A 21202-nucleotide genomic window follows, 5' to 3' on the forward strand; every position below is an offset into this window, starting at 1 on the left:
ATAAAAAATCTATAATCTGTTGGCTTGACGTCACGTTTTGCACGTTTCATATATTTTTGTAATTGTGACATTTTTTTTATATACTGTATGTGGAATAAAATATTGTTAATGAACTCAACAGTTTGTAAGAGTTAAATCAACTCGATTATTTTTAATTATGAAATTGTAAGAAAAATATACAAGAAACAATATTGTATGTATTTAAATGATTATGATTAAATAAACATTTTGATTTTATAGTTTAAAGGATATATGTTGAGAGAAATTGTTTTCTATTTTATAACTTGACTCTATTATTGTTCATTATTTTCACAAAAGCGAAATAAACTAAATAAACGAAATAAACAAATGAACTAAAAATGTGTTACATTATATAGCCTTTTTATCAATAATTGATCGAAAACAAAAAAAAAATTATATTAGTAAAGTTATTATGGACTTTATTTAATAAATGTAGATAACTAGCCGATAACATTTAATTATCAACATTAAATTAAATGCGAAAATTTTCTCAAGATTTTTTAATTTCAATAAAAGATTTGCTATTGATAATAAAATTATCTAACTGGAATATGGCGAAATCTATTTTCATGTTTGATATTCTGACTTTGAATGTGTGTCATAGTATGTACGCTGCAGATCCGGTAACTTAACCTTCTTTTGACCAAAGTTGACCAAAGTTAAATTTCGAGCCGTGCAACGCAATGTCGACGTTAATATTAAGATCTATTGCGTCATTAAATAGAAGTACTCATAATGTCTTTACAAAGGTAATCTTTCTTAAAAAGTTTATTAATATTCTAAGCCAACGATAATATTTTGTAAATACAGTAAATGCAGGAAGTACTCGTACAGAAGAGATTTTTATTAAAAAAGCTTTGTAAAAAATAAACACTAATTAGCAATTTATTAACAATGAATACAATGGATGCGTTCCGATATTTGCTGCCAGTACTGAAAATCTATAGCGTTCGTAATATATACTGTATAGTTTCGGCAGTGAAAATCGGAACGCATCCAATATACGGTATGTCTCTCGAAATTATTTCATATAAAAAGATGTAATAATTAAAATATATTATCTTAATACTAGCTAAGCGAAAATTACAAATTGTACTATTTGGATGTACTAAAAATATTCGTATAATCAAGAAATTTAGCTTCTGAGGTCCGGTTTTCATTTTCTGATTAACTTATGGTTAGACTTAACTTAGGGTGCATTTGGTTTAATGATACAAGTCAATACAAGTGTCATTTTGTCTTTGTTACTCATGGAATGTAAAGAAAGATAGAGCAACATTTGTGTTAACTTGTGTCATTAAATTCAAGGCATCTCTGATCATCTCTGATATTTTATTTGATGGGCTTCATATATGATGATATCACAAATAAAGCCCATTGGATGAAACATCAAGTTTATGCTTTATTACAAGTTAATGAAAAATTTCTTAAGAAAATTTAACTAAGAGCATAAGCATTTCTTATAAAAATCCTATCTGTATGAATATTTCTTGCATTTACTATATGGGTATGTAGATCTTAAGTTTAATATTAAATATTTTTTTTAAATAATTAAATTTTTTGTATTTAAAGTTATTAATTTAATATACACTTATATTTGTTATGGAATTTTCTCCAGGCTTAATTAATAATTTTTTGTTTACTCAGTTTAGATACATGAACACGTCGAATGTGTTAAATCAACAGTCTATTTTACCCAAGAAATCCACAAAAATAAAAAAGAAATCGCCTATTACATGGAAAAGCTTGACAATCTCTGGTATTATTGGTACTGGTCTCATATTATATGTACATCATCTTAGACTGGAAAAAGATAAGGCTATAGCAAAAGAAAGAAGGCGGCAGTTGGGCAAAGCTAAGATCGGGGGCAAATTCGAGTTGGTGGATACAGAGGGAAAGACAGTGAAATCTGATGATTTCTTAGGGCAATGGGTGTTGATATATTTTGGATTTACGCATTGCCCAGATGTTTGCCCCGATGAAATTGAAAAGATGACAAACGTAGTAAACACTCTTGGTGAGTGTCAGATTTAAGTCAATTATAATAATTAAAAATACTCTCGTAGTCTTACATTTGGTTAATAGAGTACATGATTTCTGTTTTTCAGAGAAAGAACACAACTTCAAAATACAACCGATTTTCATATCAGTGGATCCGAAGAGAGATACGCCCACTGTTGTCGGCAAGTACCTGAAAGAATTTTCTGATAAGATTATTGGTCTTACTGGCAGTATTGAACAAGTTGGAAAAACGTGCAAGGCGTACAGAGTTTACTATAGTAATGGACCTAAAGACCAGGATGAGGACTATATTGTTAGTATATTATGAATTAGAAGTAATTTAATAATTGTACAGGTATTTTAGTAACAATAGATTTGACGTTAGATTTCCTTTTTCTAGGTGGATCACACAATTATTATATACTTGATAGATCCAGAAGGCTTGTTTGTAGATTACTATGGGCAGACACATGATGTAGAAAAGATCGTGACTAGTATCATTATAAATAAGTTGAAATATGACCAATTAAAGGACGATACTTCTTCCTGGTTTCCGTCATTGCCGATCAAGGGAGTGTTATAAACGTTGTGACATTCCTATGTACAGATAATTTGTAGTCAGTATTGTGCTGCAGGAGATGTGCATATAGTACATTAATATTATATCATATATATGTATACACAGAGTGTTAGTTAAGTATATTGCCATACTCAGCAGAGCGATTCTTTGGTTTATAGTATTTCAAGTAAAAAAGTCCATATAAACATGTGTCCTAAACGGCTTAATTTCCGAAATAAAAAAATTTAAACGTGTAGTAATAATCTGTTTATTTGAAAGAAATACAGCTTGAACTAGTCAAAAACTAGTCAAAAACAGAAAAACAAAAAACAAGCTTCAATTCTTCTGATGAAATAAAACAATTAGATGAATTGTCCACAATTGTGAAAATATCCACCTTGCGCCATCGAGCTTTCTTCTCAAAGATTAACGTACACGCTCAAAGATCAGAACTGAAGTTTATTTTTGATTTTGTGACCTTGACTTTGACTTTGTCACTTTGATTACGATTGTGCGAATGGTAACTCACATGAAGCAAGGCATATTTATGCAGGAAGATATCTCCAACGCAATTTATCGTTTCATCAAACATTTGCGAATATTCACCTGTATTTCGAAAACTAAGCCGTTTAGGACACATGTTTATATGGACTTTTTTACTTGAAATAAATCAAAGAATCGCTCTGTTGAGTATGGCAACATACTTAACTAACACTCTGTATACAGGGTATCCGGAAAATCGAGGTCAATACTTTGGAAAGTGATTTGGGATCCAAAAAGAAGGAAAAAAAGCTATATAAACATAGATCTGGAAATAAGTCGTTTCCGAGTTATAATTTTTATATTAAAAAAAATTGTAATTTTTCATAATCACAATCGTAATTTATTTTATAGTGTTTTAACATAAATAACTACATTTCAGACTATTTTGGCGACCAGGATGCACCACGTGGAGGTATAGTCCGCTTGGCATCCCTCTAGTGAAGTAAGAAAAATTAAAAATAAAGAAATAAAAAAAAGAAGAATGCCAAGCGGACTATGCTTCCATGTGGTGTATCCTGGTTAACGCCAAAATAGTCCGAAATGTAGTTATTTATGTTAAAACAAGGCGAATACAAGCGTCCGACCAGCTTACTCATGTACTGCTGCCGGCAGGACGGCCTACCGTCCTCACCGATCGCATGACACGGCGGGCCGCGAGGTGCGGGGATGGCCTGGCAAGCGAGCCACTCAGAACGGCGCGCATGGGGAGAAGGATAGCGCTTGAGCAGTAGGCTGGTCGGACGCTTGTATTCGCCTATCTTTAAACGTTAATATCTCGTTAAATATTGCGTCAACTGCAAAATGGTACAAAACTGTTTTGTTCCCCTTGATCCAATCTACGTCCCCATTGTGTTTCGATCCGTTTTTTTGAGATACCCTGTATATATATGTAGGATATAGATGTACAAATAATTATTTTTTAATGCATTAAACATTGTGAATATAAAAGAAATTAATTGATTTTTTTAAATGGAAATTAGGCCATAAAACTGTACATAAGTTGTGGATAATAAAAAATTTATTATATTTATCTTTTTAAATTATTTTAATATATCATAATTTATACATTAATCGGTTTGTGTAAGTTGTACATCATATTTGTTAATCTTAATACAAGTATATACACATTACATACACATAGTGAGAGAGCTTCGAGGTAACATGTTTAACCGAATGTACATATTTTCAGAACCAAAATATTTTTATTATCTTAAAACTGATAATACTCTTCACATTAAGCAACTATCGATGCTTTCCTTAAGAAATTTGCTAACATTTATTATCTGATATACATATTTTTAAACATATTTATTCTTAAAAACTAGGATTTGTTGAATAACATTTTCAATTATATTGTTGCACACTTAAAATAGCTTTTTCTCATTGATAATTTTTTTATGGGATATTTATGATAAATAATGAATGAAGGAAATGAAGGAGATCCTGGGCCTATTCCGTAAAAATAGAACTTATAGCATTCAGAACCTGGTCCACAATGTGCTCTTTGCTTCCTGTTCCTTGTCTTTTCTTTTTTCCTTTTTGCCGTTCCATGTTTTTTGTCTTTTCCAAAGTTTGTCAATGTTTATCTCGGGCGACAGAAAACAAAGAAACAGGATAAGAGGCAAAAAGGCAAGAGTAGTAAAAAGTGATAAAAAACAAGAAACAGGAAGCAAAGAGTACATTAGAGTAAATCAGAGTTAAACTACATAAGTATCTATAAAAGCGTTTTATAATGTTTACGCAATGTTTGCAATACAGCATAGTTGCAAATAGTATTGCTGATAACAAACTTCTGTGATGCGTGACACGGCTGTATCAAAGTTTAACAAGCTGCTTTTATTTATTTATACTATTTATACGTGTGTATATAGAAATCACAAAGCGGAGCTTTCAACAGTTCAGCATTTTCGCAGGTCTGGCAAGGAAAGTTTCACTGTCCGGAACAGATTTGATTCTCCATGAAATATGTTGTTAAATACGAAAATCTAAGAGACACGTATTTTTTTATTTTAAATTTTTTGTTAAACAATTGTTAAACAAAAAATTTTTTTAATTTGTTTTCACAACATTAAAGTACTCTTGAAACCGTACAACTTTTGTTTAAAAAATTTTTTTCCATCTTTTATACTTCCGACGATATTCGCCTCGAAAGAAAAATACCATTTTTTTTTCAAAGGGGTATTTCACCCCTTAAACATGAGTTAGGGCACGTATAAAAAAATACGTCTCTTAGATTTTCGTATTTAACAACATATTTCATGGAGAATCAAATCGATTCCGGACAGTTGTGAAACTTCCCTTGTGAGTCTAGATGTAAGTGTCGTGTTGCAAACATCCAGGTACATTGGGAGACACTTTGTCGAAAATCCAACGAATCTCTAAAAGTATTAAAATATCGAACATTGTCTGTACATTATCATATATATTCGCACGAATTACAATCTATGACACGGACAGCTGCGCGAATGACACAGTGAAAGAGGCGATAGCTAAAAAAGAAAAAGACTCAATTTCTCATTATTAATTAGAAAGAAAACGCGCGAAGGAACAGATTTTTTGTCCTTCTCCTATCTCTTTGCTTTTTCAAAAATTATAACAGGATTTAAAAATATTCCTAATTCTATTCCTAATTCTATTCTTCCTTTTTTGGAGAAACTCCACGTGCGTTCGTTTAAAACGTGTCGAATGTTTATGGGACAAGCGACACGTTTTCTATCGTGAAATGCGGGATGTCATCACGGATGTCCGTGATGTTGCTGCAGATTGTGCAACTCGTATGCGAGGTGACAGCACTCGGAGTCACTCCATCGATGATGGTCGCGGATCTTATCGACATTCGGCCCCGACGCATCCGACATCTAAGAGAAAAAGACAGTCATTCAACAGAGAACTAAATATTTTCGGGAAAGTACAAAATTATTACCTTTTTCTCAAAGAAAAATAAATTAGACAGCTACTCGTGCGAATTTCAAAAGCGATTAATTAATAAATAAATCAAATGACCATTTAGGGCTATATTTTAAAACGTCCTTTCCGAGGAAAATTTTACTCGATATAACGTAGTATACGTTACATACATATTACATATTTTGAGTAAAATTTTCTTTAGAGAGGATATGTTTTGGAATGTTACTTTAGAAATTACTATTGTTTTTTATGCCAATTATATTTTTTGGTATAATTATTAAAAGAAATAGTATTACATAATGTTCAAATCACATTTAATCTCATATTAAATATGATTTTGATAGAAGTGATAGAATACATAGAAATAACAGATGGAATTGGTGTAAAATTTTTACAAAAATTTAAATGTTAAATTTTTACAAAATATTTTTGATGCTTCCTGTATATTAAATTAAATAGAATTAATTTACAAGCGTATACGATTTTATTTTATTTTTATTGATTACTTCTGTTGATTTTATTTATTTATGTAATCGATGGATTGATTTACAATGTAAATTTTACATAATTGCAAAAATAAAAAAGTATATACATATTTTTTATTTTATATTATTTGCATTTTCGAGATTGATTGTTTTTGCTCGAGTTCTTCGTTAATTCATATTCATTCCACGGGCGATATTGAATATCAGAGCGCGATGAAGAAAAAAAAAGAGATACTTTATTGGCAACCGGATTATACCGAGATTATGCTGTACTCATGGATATTCGGGCAAAATGATGATACTTACCGAGCAAAAGGAGAGCAGTGATTGATGTGTGTACTTGCTGCACAGAGGCGATGTATGATGAGGGTGATGATCCTGCGTCGTCGGCTTCGTCGGCGGCTGGCCATTACCGGCGATCTCTAGATAGCCCCGGCTGCTCGCTAAACTACCTCCTCTCGTTCCAACATCTGCAAAATTGCATTGCGAGATTCGGAGGGATTTCATGCATTCGAGAACTTTCCTCTTTGCAACAACGCACGGTATTGATCAGTTCCTCTGACTTTGAATTTAGTCACTTTAAGGGCGCCAAACCGTCGCGATGCATCTGATTTCTCTCACAATGTATCGTGTTATACTATTTTTAGCACAGTTTAGAAATATTTCCATCTTAAGGCGATCAAGAGAGAGAACTTAACGTACTACTTAACTACTTATTACTTTAACGTAGCGAATTTATTAAAGTTTTATATCCTTACTTCTGTTGCGCGTTTATAGATTGAACTACGCATATGATATTTAATTATGATATCATTTATTATTAAAAAAATCATTAAATTAGGTAAAATTAAAAATGCATTAATCGTTTCAAATTGTATTTTACTTGAATTTCTGAAAGAGAAACTCGTTTAAATAATTTTGAAAATATTTGGCGGAAAAGTTTTAATCAGTGCAGCTCGTATTTTAATCATCTGTTAAAAAGGAATTGAGAATTAAACATTTAAACAGTAAGAGTAACTTTGATTAAACTGAAAACTAAATTAATTTATAATCGGTGATTTATCAAGTGATATCTTTTTCAGCAAACAAGCTGACGTTATTCATCATTTTAAATCAAATGACATCTTTAATGTGACAAATGATGACAAATAATGTCAACTTGTTTGTTAGAATGCTATTTTCTTGACATAAATAAAGTTTTTAATTTTATTTGATATACAGAGAGAAAGAGATCAGGAATAATAAATTTTATTCAAAAATTTATTTGGTTTTCAATCGCCCCGATTGAATCAATTATTAACTTTAGATTAACTTTAATCTCGGTTCAACTTATATTTCATCTTTTTTTTATTTATAGAAGTAGAAAATGATAAAGAGTTAGTTAAACTTTAAGTTAAAGATCAAAATTAAATTACATTGGTAGAAGTGGGCATTAATCAATTGCTTAAGTTAATCAGAGTTTGGTCAAAGTTGCTACAAAACACTACTTGAACGAAACACATAAGCTCAGTTCCACAACGCACGGTTAACTCTTAACCGAAATTCAACTTATTCATTGTCTTTCCCCAATTCTAGAATTGGAAAGAGATGAGAAATAAGTTGATCCTCGGTAAATAAGAGTTAACCGTCAATTGTGGAATTGGGCCATAGAGGGACACGACGTTTCGTAGGATTTAAGGGGACACCTTGTGTACTCGCCATCGAGTGGGTGGACCGACGAATAGCGCGATCCTGGTAAAGACAGGAGGGCGCCTTCCAGCGTGACTTCCACCACCTGACCCTTCTTGAATGCCGGCGACCACCGGATTTCGAGTTGTTGCAACTGCACGTGCTAACCGAATGCGTTGACGCTCTCTGGCCCCACCGAATTCCACGTAGACGTGTCCATTTGATGCCGCGAAATGTTCTCGATACCTCAGCTCTCACCTCGCCGTTTAGGAAGCAATACAGCACCGCCACGAAAAAGCCCTTCCGGGAACACAGAGATAATATCCCAATCGCCCTTTCGCTCATCGATTTTAATTCTCAGCAAAGCTTGGATCTTTTTCTCGAATGCAAATCTTCAGAAAACTACCATTCTTCATATAAATTGTAAAGAGATGCGAAATAAATATTATTTTATTATTTTATTTAGTCTCTCAAAAATATCCATTTGTTTCCTTTTTCTTTTGATAACCATGTTTCTGTCTGTTTATTAAAATTCTATTCATTCATTTAAAAATAAATGAATATTATATAAGAGAAAAAAATGTGAAAAAAATTAAGTATAAAGAATAATGATCTGAAACTAAAAATGAGAAAGAAAACGATAGAGAAAAAGAAAAAGAGAAGTACAATAAGTTCTAACAAATTTTAAACTCCATTATCTGAGCGGCTGTGTTTAAACGTTTCACTGATCAAAGTACCTACAAAGATATATAAATCCAGCAAGTAGCTTTCCGGAATAAATGAAATTATATAATTTAATTTTTCGAACTTTGTGGATTAATTAGCTCAGTTTTTGCACAACATCGTCCACTTTGTTGTTTAATGAGATGTAATTTATGATAATGCAGTTGAGTGCTCGATTTCTTGCGTAATAACTGCAAGACAGCTTGGCATCCAGTAAAGTAGATTAGTGCTATTAATAATTGCGCATTACCTGGAAAGATGCGAACAGCTGGTCGCAGAAGAGCCACACGACCTCTACGGTTTCGTTTACACCGATGCTGTACGACATAAGGATAAAGAACGCGTAGTGAACCCCAAAGAGCGGCACTAGGACCAACGTGCTTCTAGCCCATCGCCTAATAATCATTTTAAATTCATATAGTCAATTGTCTAAAATGATTTTAAGTACTTGTCATTTCATTAAAAATTCCATCAAAAAGAAATAATATTTTATATTATAGTGTATTTATATCAGCAATATAGATCATCTTCTATATATAGATCTTACTTGTATCTTTCCGTTTCCTCCGACATGGTAGATTTGAGTTTCACTAACAGTACTCTCACGATGTTGATGAAGAGCACGAAATTTATCTAATGTAGCCAAGGAAGAGCGAGTACGACTGAATTAATTACAAGCTCAACGAAGCATTCGCGAGATTCTTACCAAAATAGAGAGCATCGTGGGCACCCGTATGAAGAGGAACAAGAGAGAGTTCTCATTGGTTGTCCAGCAATATGTATCCTGGAATATGATCCTTGTCACTACCCAAGGTAAGATAAATATAGCTGGCAAACCTGTAAGACGAAGTTGTGACGATTAAATTTATTAAATGGACTCTAATACGCTTATCAATAATAAATTTCTGAGTTTCTCTCGAGAAAATAGGTACATAATTTATTAGTGCAAAGTCTTCTGACGTGACCCGCTGAAGTTTATAATTATAGAAAAAATATAAATATGTTCTTAAAAATTATATTATTGTTTAAAAATGAATAATTTTAAAATAATAAAGTTAAAAAAAATATCAATATGAAAGTACACATATACTTATATATTAAATAATACTACATATGCTTATAATTAAACTTATAACAAGGGAAGAAAGTGTTTTCCGATTTTAATGAATTTTTAATGTGTTGTTTTGTAGATGAGAATAAGCCACTAAATTTTTTTTGTACGTGTCTTATTGCACTTTTAAAAAATGAAGCATGATTTTGATAAATTTTTATTATGTTATTTTATAGATAAAATAAGATACATATATTTTTTTATTATTTGTGCCTTATCGCACTTTTAAAAGGTAAAGCATTTTTTACAAAAAATCAATTTTTTCTTTCAAAGCGAATATCGTAAAAACTGAGATAGAACAAAATGTTTGAAATAAAAGTTGAATGATTTTAAGAGTATTTTATAATTATAACGAAAAAACATTTTTAAATTAAACAATATTAAATCTTTAAATTTTTATTTCTTATAAGTAAAAACCATTTCATCTATATACAATTTTTTTAATATATAACAGTAACAATATATAAAATACCCTTGAAAAACTCAACTTTTATTTCAAACATTTTTTTCTATCTCTTATGGTTTCATCGGTATTCGTTTTGAAAGAAAAAACCAATTTTTTTCTGAAGGATTTCAACCTTTAAAAGGACAATAGATCACGTATAAAAAAATGCGTGTATTTTATTTAAGACTATAAAACATATACAACACATTAAAAGATTATTAAAATCGGAGGAGTATATAATATTTGAGTCCCTTCTTTAGAAAAAGATATCTTAATTATTTTAAATTAAGATAAATTCGATGTGAGGAAAACAGATGGGAAAAATATAATTTGCAATCAAGTTGGTAAATGAGAATACGGTGCGATATTTTGCGCAAAAATTTACAATATATTTGATACTTAATATTTAATATAGGTATAGTTAAAAATAAGAATGGAAATTTCGGCTATATTTTAAGCCGTTTTTATCGAATATTTCTTAAATTCCATGCTCTGGAATTGGGGCAAAAATCATTATTCCAATATGCCATTCCTAATTTTTCACCGTGATTGGAAATTCAGACTAAATCGGAAGGACAAGTGGATAGCCAAGGGCCAAAAGTGTAAAAATGCATAAATTTTTTTAGAAAAAACGTAAAATTCATAGTCATATTGGACGAGTCCAGCAATAGAATTATAAAGCGAGTTGAACGGAAATTAAAAATAAAATGAGAAAGTAATATGTAATAGATGGGAACAAGATATGTATAATAAAAAATACATAACGAATGAACATTTGAAAATCAAATTCAAATTTGATGCTTTTTTGTTGACAAAATTTGCAGCACATCGAAAATAAATTTTGTCAAATGCTTGCTACAAATTAATCAAATAATCAAATAACAAGAGCAATTTATTAATTCATACAAAAAGCCTTTTAATCTTAATAATTAAGTTTTAGATTAAATTCTTTGTAAAGAAGTATAAAAAGTTTGTTTTTTTAAAGTTGGTTTAAAAGTTTTATCTTAGTTTCTTAACATAAAACAATTTTAAAAGTAATAAAATAGCTAAAAATTAAAGAGCACAAAGTAAACTGGAACTAATGTAAAATGTAAAGTAGGACAATATAGGCTTACAACTAATGTGATTGGAACCTCGTAAATCCTAAGAGATTAACTATGACTTCTAAGAATAATCCTATTACTTACCCCATCCGAAAATGACGTAGCCCACAATGCTGGAATTAGCGTCAGTGAAGAGTGCCAGGAAGACCAGATTGTGCAGATATATACCTTCCATCAGAATCCAGGAGTAGTTTGCTAGGATGAAGTATTGCCACAGACTGGTGAATGTCTTGCATTGCCAATTGCTTTCCTTCTTATCGAGTAGCCAGTAACCTTCATTGACTTTGATCACGGCTTCAGCCACTCCGAGGCCGGACACGAAAAGCATGTCCTTCAGTAGCGCCATGAACGCTCGCATCACGAACGAGACGAATAGGTGCATGTGCAATATATTCCGAGGGCATCGTAATTTCCTACGTCCGATGGGAGACAAACTTGAACGTGGCAACGCGAATTACGTTTCGATTAGGAGGTGCGAGATTTTATGCGGCGCCATGAAACACGATCCGACTTTGAAATGAAAGCGATCGTGCTTGATGAGAAAATCCCAGTGATCTTTAAGGTTTGAGATTTTATATCAGCGTAAATAAATGCTAAAATTTATTGTTTATTCAGGGGCAGCCCTGACGTCAAACTCTTTATTTTACAATGCAGGTGTATTGAAAATATAAGGGAAATATAGGTATAAAAGTATGCGATAAAGATGCTTTAGAAGAAGAGATGGCTAATAATAATTTTTTAAATAACAAATTATGTTTAAAAAAATGAAAAATGCTAAAAGCGAGGCGCCTTGTTTTGCAATTATGTGTTAAAATTATATTTACATGAATATACTTACTTGATGGTGGCCAAAATGCAAAACGCAATGATGAGAGTGAACAGCGAGATAGAGTAGCCTAGTTTCGAGATAGTCTTCACGACCGGTAAGAATGTCTATAACATGCAATTGCGTTCTAAATGGGAAATAATCAATTATTAATATACAATTTATTCATAAATATAATTAATAAATTAATAAAACGACAGCGCATGCATTCGTATGCATTCGTGATTGATTATAAAATTATTATCTATAGTTTAAAAAAATTTTAAACGTTTATAAAATAATTAGAGAAAATTTCTATGAAATGTTGTTATTAATTAAAAATATAAATAATTTTTAAAGTTGACGTTAAATTATTAAATCAACTTATTTAAGTAATTTTAAGTGCGACTTTTACCCTAATTAATTTGTTGGCGGTAACTTTAACAAAGCTTCCTAAAATGTCATCATATAATCTCTATGAGAAAAGTAAATTATGAAAGTTTGAAATTGAGTTTAATTTACAGCTGTCGTAAATCTTTCCTAATTCTGTACAATATAAATTTCTACTGCATCCCTTATAGAAATTTATTATTAGTACTGGACTGGTCAATTAATTATTTATTTTGGGTATTAGAAGAATTATTAATAGTGCTTTTAATACTGAAAATAAGTGATTAATTAGCCAGTCCACAATACTAATATTAAATTTCTACAAGGGATGTATATTAACGGCATTCTTTGTGTCATTGTGTATTCCCTTTTCATGCTGCTAACTTTATGATCTTCAAGAAGATCATTTGCTATTATGTTATTCCGTCATCGCTTTACGAAAGCTTTACTCTATGTTCTTCTATATAGTCGTTCTATATTCACATATTAAGTAAGGCGTTTTCATCGTATGTGTTCACATTAAATTATGGTAAAATTTATATTAAATTTGTATTAAGGCTGTCAATGTGTTCCAAGTGAATTAATTATTGAATCCTTTAAATTACCGAGTAATTTTAGTAAATGTTCCTAAAATTCTGACTGGAAATTATTTGGACTGAAAGTTATTTTCTACTTTTTTTTTCAAACACTGATCGTTACAAATTGAAAAGGTGATAAAAAGGCAGATAGGTGATTATAATTGAAGAAACAGGATTCATTTTAATTTTTTCGTAGTTGGCGTCGCAATGATAACGTTACGCGGTATGTGTAAATATCACTTGATCTTAAAAATTAAGCGCAGAGGTCTCGGTAGAAAAATTCTTTTCACTATTTTCCACCAGACCTCTTCGATAACATCGTTACAACGTAACAATTGGCTCATTTACTCTCCCGTTCATTATGGTCCAAGTCTGGAAATTAACTCTACAGCAACGTCTCGGAGTTCTCGTGAACAATGCAAAGCGTCGCAACACTCTCCCCGTTGGATAAAACGTCGTTTATAGCTCTCATTTCCTCGTGAGTAGAGTAACTGACGTCATGTCGCCGTGTGATTCCGATCGATCTTTTCATCTCCGTTATTTTCTGCATGGTGGTGTCGCCGAAACTCGGCGGAAGATTTTATTGTTCCAAATTTATTTGTCCTCTTCTATATTTTTATCGCGACGAATAATTTATTGTTATTGTTCTTTATTTATTTACCTTAATAAGAGTAGCATTGTTCGTTTCTACATTCGACATGTTCACCAGGACGGTGACTAGCGGCTCTCGGTAGCACTGGCTAAAGTTGGTCCAGAAGCTTTGGGTTTTGACGTTCCAGTACCATTTGCCGTTCGGCATGCATTGCTTCGAAGCGAATGCCTGAAAGATGCACTGCTTCTTGACTATGCACTCTTCCATCGATTTGATAATAATTATTTCTTAAGAAAAATAATCGAAATACACCACCTCTCTGTCTCTTTATCTATGAGACAGCATACTGCACTGAGAGAAAAAAAAGTTTTACACAGAACGATTTTGCTGATGTAGCTAAAAATTTAGATACTAGATAAAAATAATTTTGTTGGACCATCAAAATATTTTATAGGAATATATGAGCAATGTTGCAAAATGTTTTAATAGTTTAGTAACCAATTTTAACGTCTTGCATAATTATTTTGATAATCCAGCAAAATTATTTTCAGATTTGTATCAAGATAAAATTTTAGATATTTCAACATAACCGTTCTTTCCGTGTGACGACTATAAATTGACAACTCTAAAATTTAAATATATATATATATCTGCAATTAGTTTTATCAAGTAAGAACTAAAGTACTGAGTACTACATTTTTATAGTGCTATATTATATTTTTATAGTATTTTTATAATACTATAAAATACTACTTTTTAAAATTCTTATTAATTTGTAAAACTAGTTGCAGTTAAATTTTAGTTGTCAATTTATCGTAATTGGCAAAACTATTTTTTTTCTCAGTATGGAACAGAAATTTTGAAATTACATTTCAAATCAATTTTGTTTGAGATAGAATTTTATATATTATAATACGTGGATCATCTGCAAAGGTATTCAAATACGAGTAGAAAAGTCGTACAATAAGATGACTTATCGAAATTTTGCCTGAGAAAGAATGGAGCTCGAATTCGTCGAGGAGTCGTTCGGACACGTCGCTGAATAGTGTGGGAAACATTTCAATCATTGGATTTAAAGAATAAAGATTTTATCGTCTATTTGCGAGAATCTTACGGCAAAGAACAACGTTATTAGGTCGGAAAATTAATCTAATTGAGTTTCTCGCGGATCTAAATGAATCTTGATATTAATTCGTTCTGATAGCGTTATTCTATATTGAATAAAATTTCGCTGTTCGAAACGAGCGTGAAGTAGTTTCCGAAGAGTCTACATAGATCTAAATTTTTAACATGATCTTGATTACATACGTTAGCGTCGAAACCCATGATGTAAGAGGCGCACTGCTGAACGACCAGTTGTCCAGGTGCTGTTGAGTTCCAACATAATATCCCGTCCCAAATCTTGGGACACCAACCTGAAAAGATCGCATCAAAATATTAGCACGAAAATAACGAATCTGGAGCAGCAAAATAATTATTACACTGAAAAAAACTTAATTTTAATAAATATTTGAATAATTCTAAATAAATATTTACTAAATATAAGCATATATTTATATTTCATACAAAAATTATTAATTTAATTTAACTTTCATTTTGTATTGAGTACATATTTATTCATTGTAAGTAAATGTTTACTTACAATTAGTACTACTTAAAAAAATATGTATTAAGATTTGGTAATTTTTTTTCAGTGCATTACATGTATATAAATGATAATGCATAATTATATATATGAATATGCGAGGAAAATATAGTTGAAAACATTCTGTCTCAATGTTTTTACTTTTTCGGGACTTATACAGTCCTGTGACAAATTTTTAATTACAAATGTCGAAAAGATATCACGTAGATATTTTATACAAAATCCTTTATGTATCTGTAGAGCGTTTATAAACCATATTCATATACGATATATAAATATTCATGTCAATTTGTATGGATTTCTGGTGGCACGATCCGATAGCTATGGAAATAATGAATCTGACTCCTCGACGCACGGTGAGAGTCGCAATATAGATCCGATTATAGATATATCCCGTTGCATTATTATTAAATGTGTTGAGCGTTCAGCCATTGTTATAAGCGGTGACGAGAATAATACGTGAACCGCTGGGCAATCGTGCAGGACATTGTTTGCCGTTCAAAGCCAAGTGCGAAATTCGACATGGTCCTCCAGAAAGCTGGTCTTTCAGCACTGACGCGGCTTATAGAAATAGAAGTCCATTAGGTCTTGGAGGTCCGCATGGAATTGCATTTAGTCGTATCCCCATATGTTAAGTATTACGCGCCCACGATTCTATATACGAATAGTACACGAAGCAGTATAAACTTATTTACTTGAAACAATGTACTTGATATTATATCGGCATATGCATTATATGTGCATATAAACTGTAAATTATGCCGCCATGCACAATGTATTTCCCTTGCGTGTCATATATAATAATAGCTTTGTTGAGAATGTGAGAGAAAAATATTAATGGGAGTAGATATTAATGGGAGTAGATATGCATCAACAGATACATTCAAAAAGCGAGAAGGAAAGCACGTAAGCTCCTTTGAAAGCACTGCTTTTCGATCGGAGCCAAATATTAGCATTTGAACTAACAAAGTTTGCACAAACATATTTGCCAACTTGGGCATAATTTCGTAAAGGCATAAAGTAGTTCAAAACTTAATAATGATGTGTGTTTCTTTTGTGCCTTCTTTCTAGTACTTTAAAAATGTAATGTAGAATCTTTAAACGAGCATTTCCGCTTTTTCGATATTTGTAACCTTATATTTGTTTCAAATAAGCTATCAAGTACACAATTATATTTTAAACTTAATAACATTTGGAAAAAAAACATTAAAAATAGTTATTAAAATAATAATTAGGGAAATGCATGGGACTTTAATTAAACCAGTGAATAGAGTCATCAAATTTTTCATTATTTACATAAAGCTGTTTAATTTGAATTCTAATAAAATCTAACAAAATTTCTTTTGGGAATTTAAATATGATATTTAATAAAACTTTTTTATTTCTGAAATACTTGTATATTAAATGAAAAATTAAAATTTTAAATTTTAAATTTGAACTCATATCCTTTCTGCACAAAAAAATTAAAAATTTTATAGTAAGCTACAACATATACTTTACTTATTTCAAATTATCTTTCTTTATATTACACAATAATTATTTCTCTTTATGTTAAATAATATGCGATTATACGAAACAATTTAAAAAACACTGTAATTAAAACTCTATTACAATATCTCTCCTGATTTAATCATTGGTCATTAAAAAATTTTATTAAAAAAGCTTTCACATTCTGATGTAGCATTCCATTTTTAAATATTGAACCTTGCGAGTTCTAGACTCGTACCTTATTTATACTCATTACTCATTTTTAATATCTATTTTAAGTCTTTAAAAGTTTGAGACAAGTGCTCTATTTGCAATGAAAGTATTTCTACCCATTTTAAGATCAATAAGAGAAAAGTTTATTTTAAAAAAATTTTATTTATATCTCTTTTCTACATTTAACGATTTTTTTTATTTATTTAAAATCTGGGCACTCCATAAATTATGTATACAAAAATAAAACTGAAACGAAACATATTTAAAAAATTATAAAGAAATTCACGAGACTTCATATAACGTATATTAAGGCTAATAAAAAAGTTCATGGTTCAATGTGTTTAAAACCTGAGTATAATAGTAATTATGCATAAATTATGCACGATGGTAAAATCGAATTATGTAAAGTGATGGAATTATGAAAGGCATTTCTAACTTCGTATAATTGTGAACTACTGTATTGATATCGTAACATTAAATTTTTATTATCAAGCTTTGTTTAAATTTTTTGCTTCTTATAATGATCGCAAAGAATAAAATTTATCAAAGTTCTTTGCTATTATCTTCATTTTAACTTTAATTAATCCGGAGTTAAAGCGTTCTTCTCCTTTGAATAGACTGAACTGTGGATAGCTTTTGAAAGGTTTCTGAATGCGTTTAATTATATTCCATCTTAATAACTTAAAGGACTTAACGTACAACGATTCAAGTTTAATAAAACAACTTAATCATCAATGGAATTTAGCGTGTTAAGCAACTTCGTTGTGTAACTTCCTTTTGTAAGACGGCACAATAAATGAAACTCACTAAACTCTCGCCTGGATTTACAATGCCGCTTGTGTAATTAATGGTGGCACCCTAGCTTTGCGTTTGATTTCGAGTTGCTGAACGGGCTAGCATCGCGATGCGAGATTAATTGCGACGTTAATTGCTCCAGAGACATTCTATTGCTATTGTTTACTCACGCGCGTGTGTACACACGCAGAAACGCGAAACGTGTGCTGTGACACGTGCGAGAGAGCGCGGTTAACATTAGTCCGTGCATCGTGTGCGTCGGGTGCATCATCTTTCGATTTTCCCGTGGCGTATCATGCAAGTTTATAACCTGTTGATTTTCAATTGTTTACTGTCGCCAATGCCGATTATCGGAATCGCGCGATACTTTCAACAAGCATCGCAAATTATTTTGTTTTCCTCCGCGCGAAATTATTTCGTGCAGAAGCACGAAGAAATCGAATTATCCTGCGATTTGAATTTTCTCTCGTTATACGCGATAAAAGTAGAAAAATAAAATATCTCCAAATTTCGGAACCGTCATTACATCATGTAATAAAAATGTTCAAATGACGTCAATATAATGCGAGTAATAATAATATTTAAACTCACAAAGTCCGTAAAAAAATACATATATAGGGGAAGGTCTCCAATACCGATATACCACTATTTGTTTTTAGACAATATTTCTTGAACCAAAGGTAAAAATACAACTTCAAAAACATAAATACAAATTAAAAAGTGTCTTCTATCAGATAGTATAAGCAGTTTTTATAATACTGTTTGCAATTTTGTAATAATTAAGTTTTTCGTAAGTTGTGCAAAAATGAGCGTCTGACAAAATGGGCTCTAAAACTGATATAGTAGGCAATAATGCCAACATTACTATTTTATAAATAAAGATATATTCTATTCTATAAAGAAAACTAATTTATGAACCTATAAACATTTAAAATGACATAATATTATCAATAATACAGTCACTATTATTTTAATTACGCAATTTGCAAAAGAACACCGTCAGAATTTTCTTCTCGGATTCATAGAATTTGTTTTTAGCTGATTTGGTATAGAAATAAGTCACAAATTCATATAAATTATGAATTTGTACTTCTTTAATTAGCTAAACAGATTACGTTTTTATTAGTATTAATAAAGTGCAAAGGTTAGTTTCTAAGAAATAAGGGGATGTCGCTTTAGGAAACCTATGTCAGTATCGGTGACCTTTCTCTACATATTATTAATATGTAACGTTTCTAAATAGTGGAGAAATTAGTGTAATTATTTATGATCCTATTACAAATGATAATTATTCATAGTTTGTGATTGACCATGCATGTCACCTTTTTCCTCTCGTTTCCAATATAATTAAATGACCCGTACTTGCCTATTGACTCTATTGTATTTATTCAATGACTAACAGCAATATTAATTAAAACGGATGATATATAACGAGCAATTGTAATTTTCACGCAATACAGAGGCAGACACGAGTAGAATTCACAGGCATGTGAATAGAGGCATTTATGAATGATACGAAGCAGTCGGCGAGTGAGATTCGCAGCAGGCGTCGTATTCAAGATCGTTCGAGCATGTGTTAAGTCTTACTACTAGACGCGCTCTTTTATAATGGAAATCATACCGCATGACATATCGCAATCGTTCTCTTTGAAATATCAATAGCATTCGACTAGCGACGATATTTCTCGTGCGTTTCGTTTTTTTTTGAAATATTATTCTATTCTGCTCACCTGGTTCCAATATATTTCCAAGTTTGCAACGCTTGGCTTCCGATTCCAATCTATCGTCCATCAACTTCATTCGGTCGATGACATCATTCCTCTGAAACTCGATGTAAATATAGATTAATATACGCGTGTACATATTATAAAGTAAACTCCGATGTCTACGCTACGCGAGAATTTATGCTGCAGAAGTAAAAAAGTAGGAGTGAAGGTAAAAAAATAGCAACCACTCTGTTATATTTACGTTCCCTGATAGCAAATGTTAGCAATTTGGGGCCAAATTGGCAGAAAACTCCATCAAATTTTGACTACAAAATCATAGCCATCTGTGTCCACATTTGGCTATGGATTTGTCGACAAAGCCTGTTGACAGGCTATGCCAGCAGAGTGGTAGCAGAAACCGAGCAGAGTCTGTTCGAACCAGGTTCTGCTCTCAATCTGCCGTGAGGTTATGCAAGACTTTGCTCAGTTTCTGCTACCACTCTGCTGGCATAGCATGTCTAGCAAGCTTTGTTATATTTCTGGCAGCAATTTGCTGACAATGTCAGATAATACAAATTCTGTATACAATTTGGTGCCTTTCTGTAATCAAAAATTGGTAGCAAACTCTGTTCAATATCTGTTTCCGCAGGCTTTGCTATCAGGGTTATTAATAATGTATATTAATACTGTTTTGCAATTTCAGTTTTTCATGTTAATATTAATGAAATCATGGTGAGTTGAATTAATTTGTCAATGCAATAAGTAGTGTAACCACATATCGCAACCTACTTAAAATGTGTTTACTGTAGGGACTGTAAACGGTTTAGTAATTATTTCATGACATAAATGTAGAGGCATAGTAAACATAGAAAATAACAAAATACAAGTGCTTAGCTCTATTAGTTTTCCCATAAATCTAATTGTAAATCACAGATCCCTTAAATTTTCAATATGATCTCGTCCGGGAAAACAATACATTTTGAGAAAGCCGATTTTGATAAATTATGAAGGACCATGTATCATATTTAAGACGATAACGTGTAATGTCTACGATGGGACTATCCTCGTGACAAAATTATCGACAGAAGTACGAAATTATAGCTAAAGGAGATAGAGTTAAAGTAACGTTGTAGTTAAAGCAAGATTATAGCAATTTCAGTTCAGTCCAAAGATTTTCTCATTTATTTATTTGCACAATACGTATCGTGCGTTAATTTCACTCGATTATACACTGACAGAAAAAAAAAATGGTTGGAATAACCATAATTTAACTATAATTTATAGTCATTTTTTGGGACAACCATAAATTTATAATTGTTTTGATCATATGAATTATAGTAACCGGAATACTGAATTATGATCATAACAACCATAATACATATTCAACTACAATAATTGTATGGCTATCTTACACATAAATCTTT

The 21202-nt window shown here is 31.3% G+C and overlaps 2 protein-coding genes across 6 annotated transcripts in view; one reads left to right on the forward strand and one right to left on the reverse strand.

Annotated features, from left to right (window-relative positions):
- Positions 1-624: 624 nt before the first annotated feature.
- Positions 625-18744, forward strand: Scox (Synthesis of cytochrome c oxidase). Of its 2 annotated transcripts, XM_018447057.1 has the most exons (7): positions 625-770; positions 1669-2038; positions 2130-2335; positions 2423-2635; positions 4140-4151; positions 9170-9175; positions 18734-18744. In XM_018447057.1, exons 1-4 carry the CDS (start codon positions 705-707, stop codon positions 2603-2605), a joined length of 825 nt encoding a protein of 274 aa, XP_018302559.1. In that variant the 5' UTR covers positions 625-704; the 3' UTR covers positions 2606-2635; positions 4140-4151; positions 9170-9175; positions 18734-18744. The 2 variants fall into 2 exon arrangements, with proteins under 2 accessions (XP_018302559.1, XP_018302558.1); XM_018447056.1 differs by lacking the exons at positions 4140-4151; positions 9170-9175; positions 18734-18744 and having other exon boundaries at positions 2423-2737.
- The window catches only part of LOC108722114 (secretin receptor), a 56292-nt gene continuing 40499 nt past the window's right edge, over positions 5410-21202 (reverse strand). For 2 of the 4 annotated variants that reach the window (XM_018447050.1, XM_018447051.1), the window contains exons 3-13: positions 19803-19893; positions 15240-15346; positions 14001-14159; positions 12405-12499; positions 11651-12000; positions 9614-9744; positions 9455-9540; positions 9158-9302; positions 8202-8484; positions 6823-6986; positions 5410-5982 (exon numbers count right to left, since the gene is read on the reverse strand). In XM_018447050.1, the coding sequence (XP_018302552.1) occupies positions 5860-5982; positions 6823-6986; positions 8202-8484; positions 9158-9302; positions 9455-9540; positions 9614-9744; positions 11651-12000; positions 12405-12499; positions 14001-14159; positions 15240-15346; positions 19803-19893 (1734 nt within the window). In that variant the 3' untranslated portion in view covers positions 5410-5859. Of the gene's footprint in view, positions 5983-6822; positions 6987-8201; positions 8485-9157; positions 9303-9454; positions 9541-9613; positions 9745-11650; positions 12001-12404; positions 12500-14000; positions 14160-15239; positions 15347-19802; positions 19894-21202 lie in introns of those variants that run through there. The other 2 variants (XM_018447052.1, XM_018447053.1) reach the window with 2 other exon arrangements.

Source organism: Mycetomoellerius zeteki, unplaced genomic scaffold (assembly GCF_001594055.1).
Source record: "Mycetomoellerius zeteki isolate Tzet28-1 unplaced genomic scaffold, Tzet1.0 scaffold197, whole genome shotgun sequence".
Classification (NCBI taxonomy): domain Eukaryota; kingdom Metazoa; phylum Arthropoda; class Insecta; order Hymenoptera; family Formicidae; genus Mycetomoellerius; species Mycetomoellerius zeteki.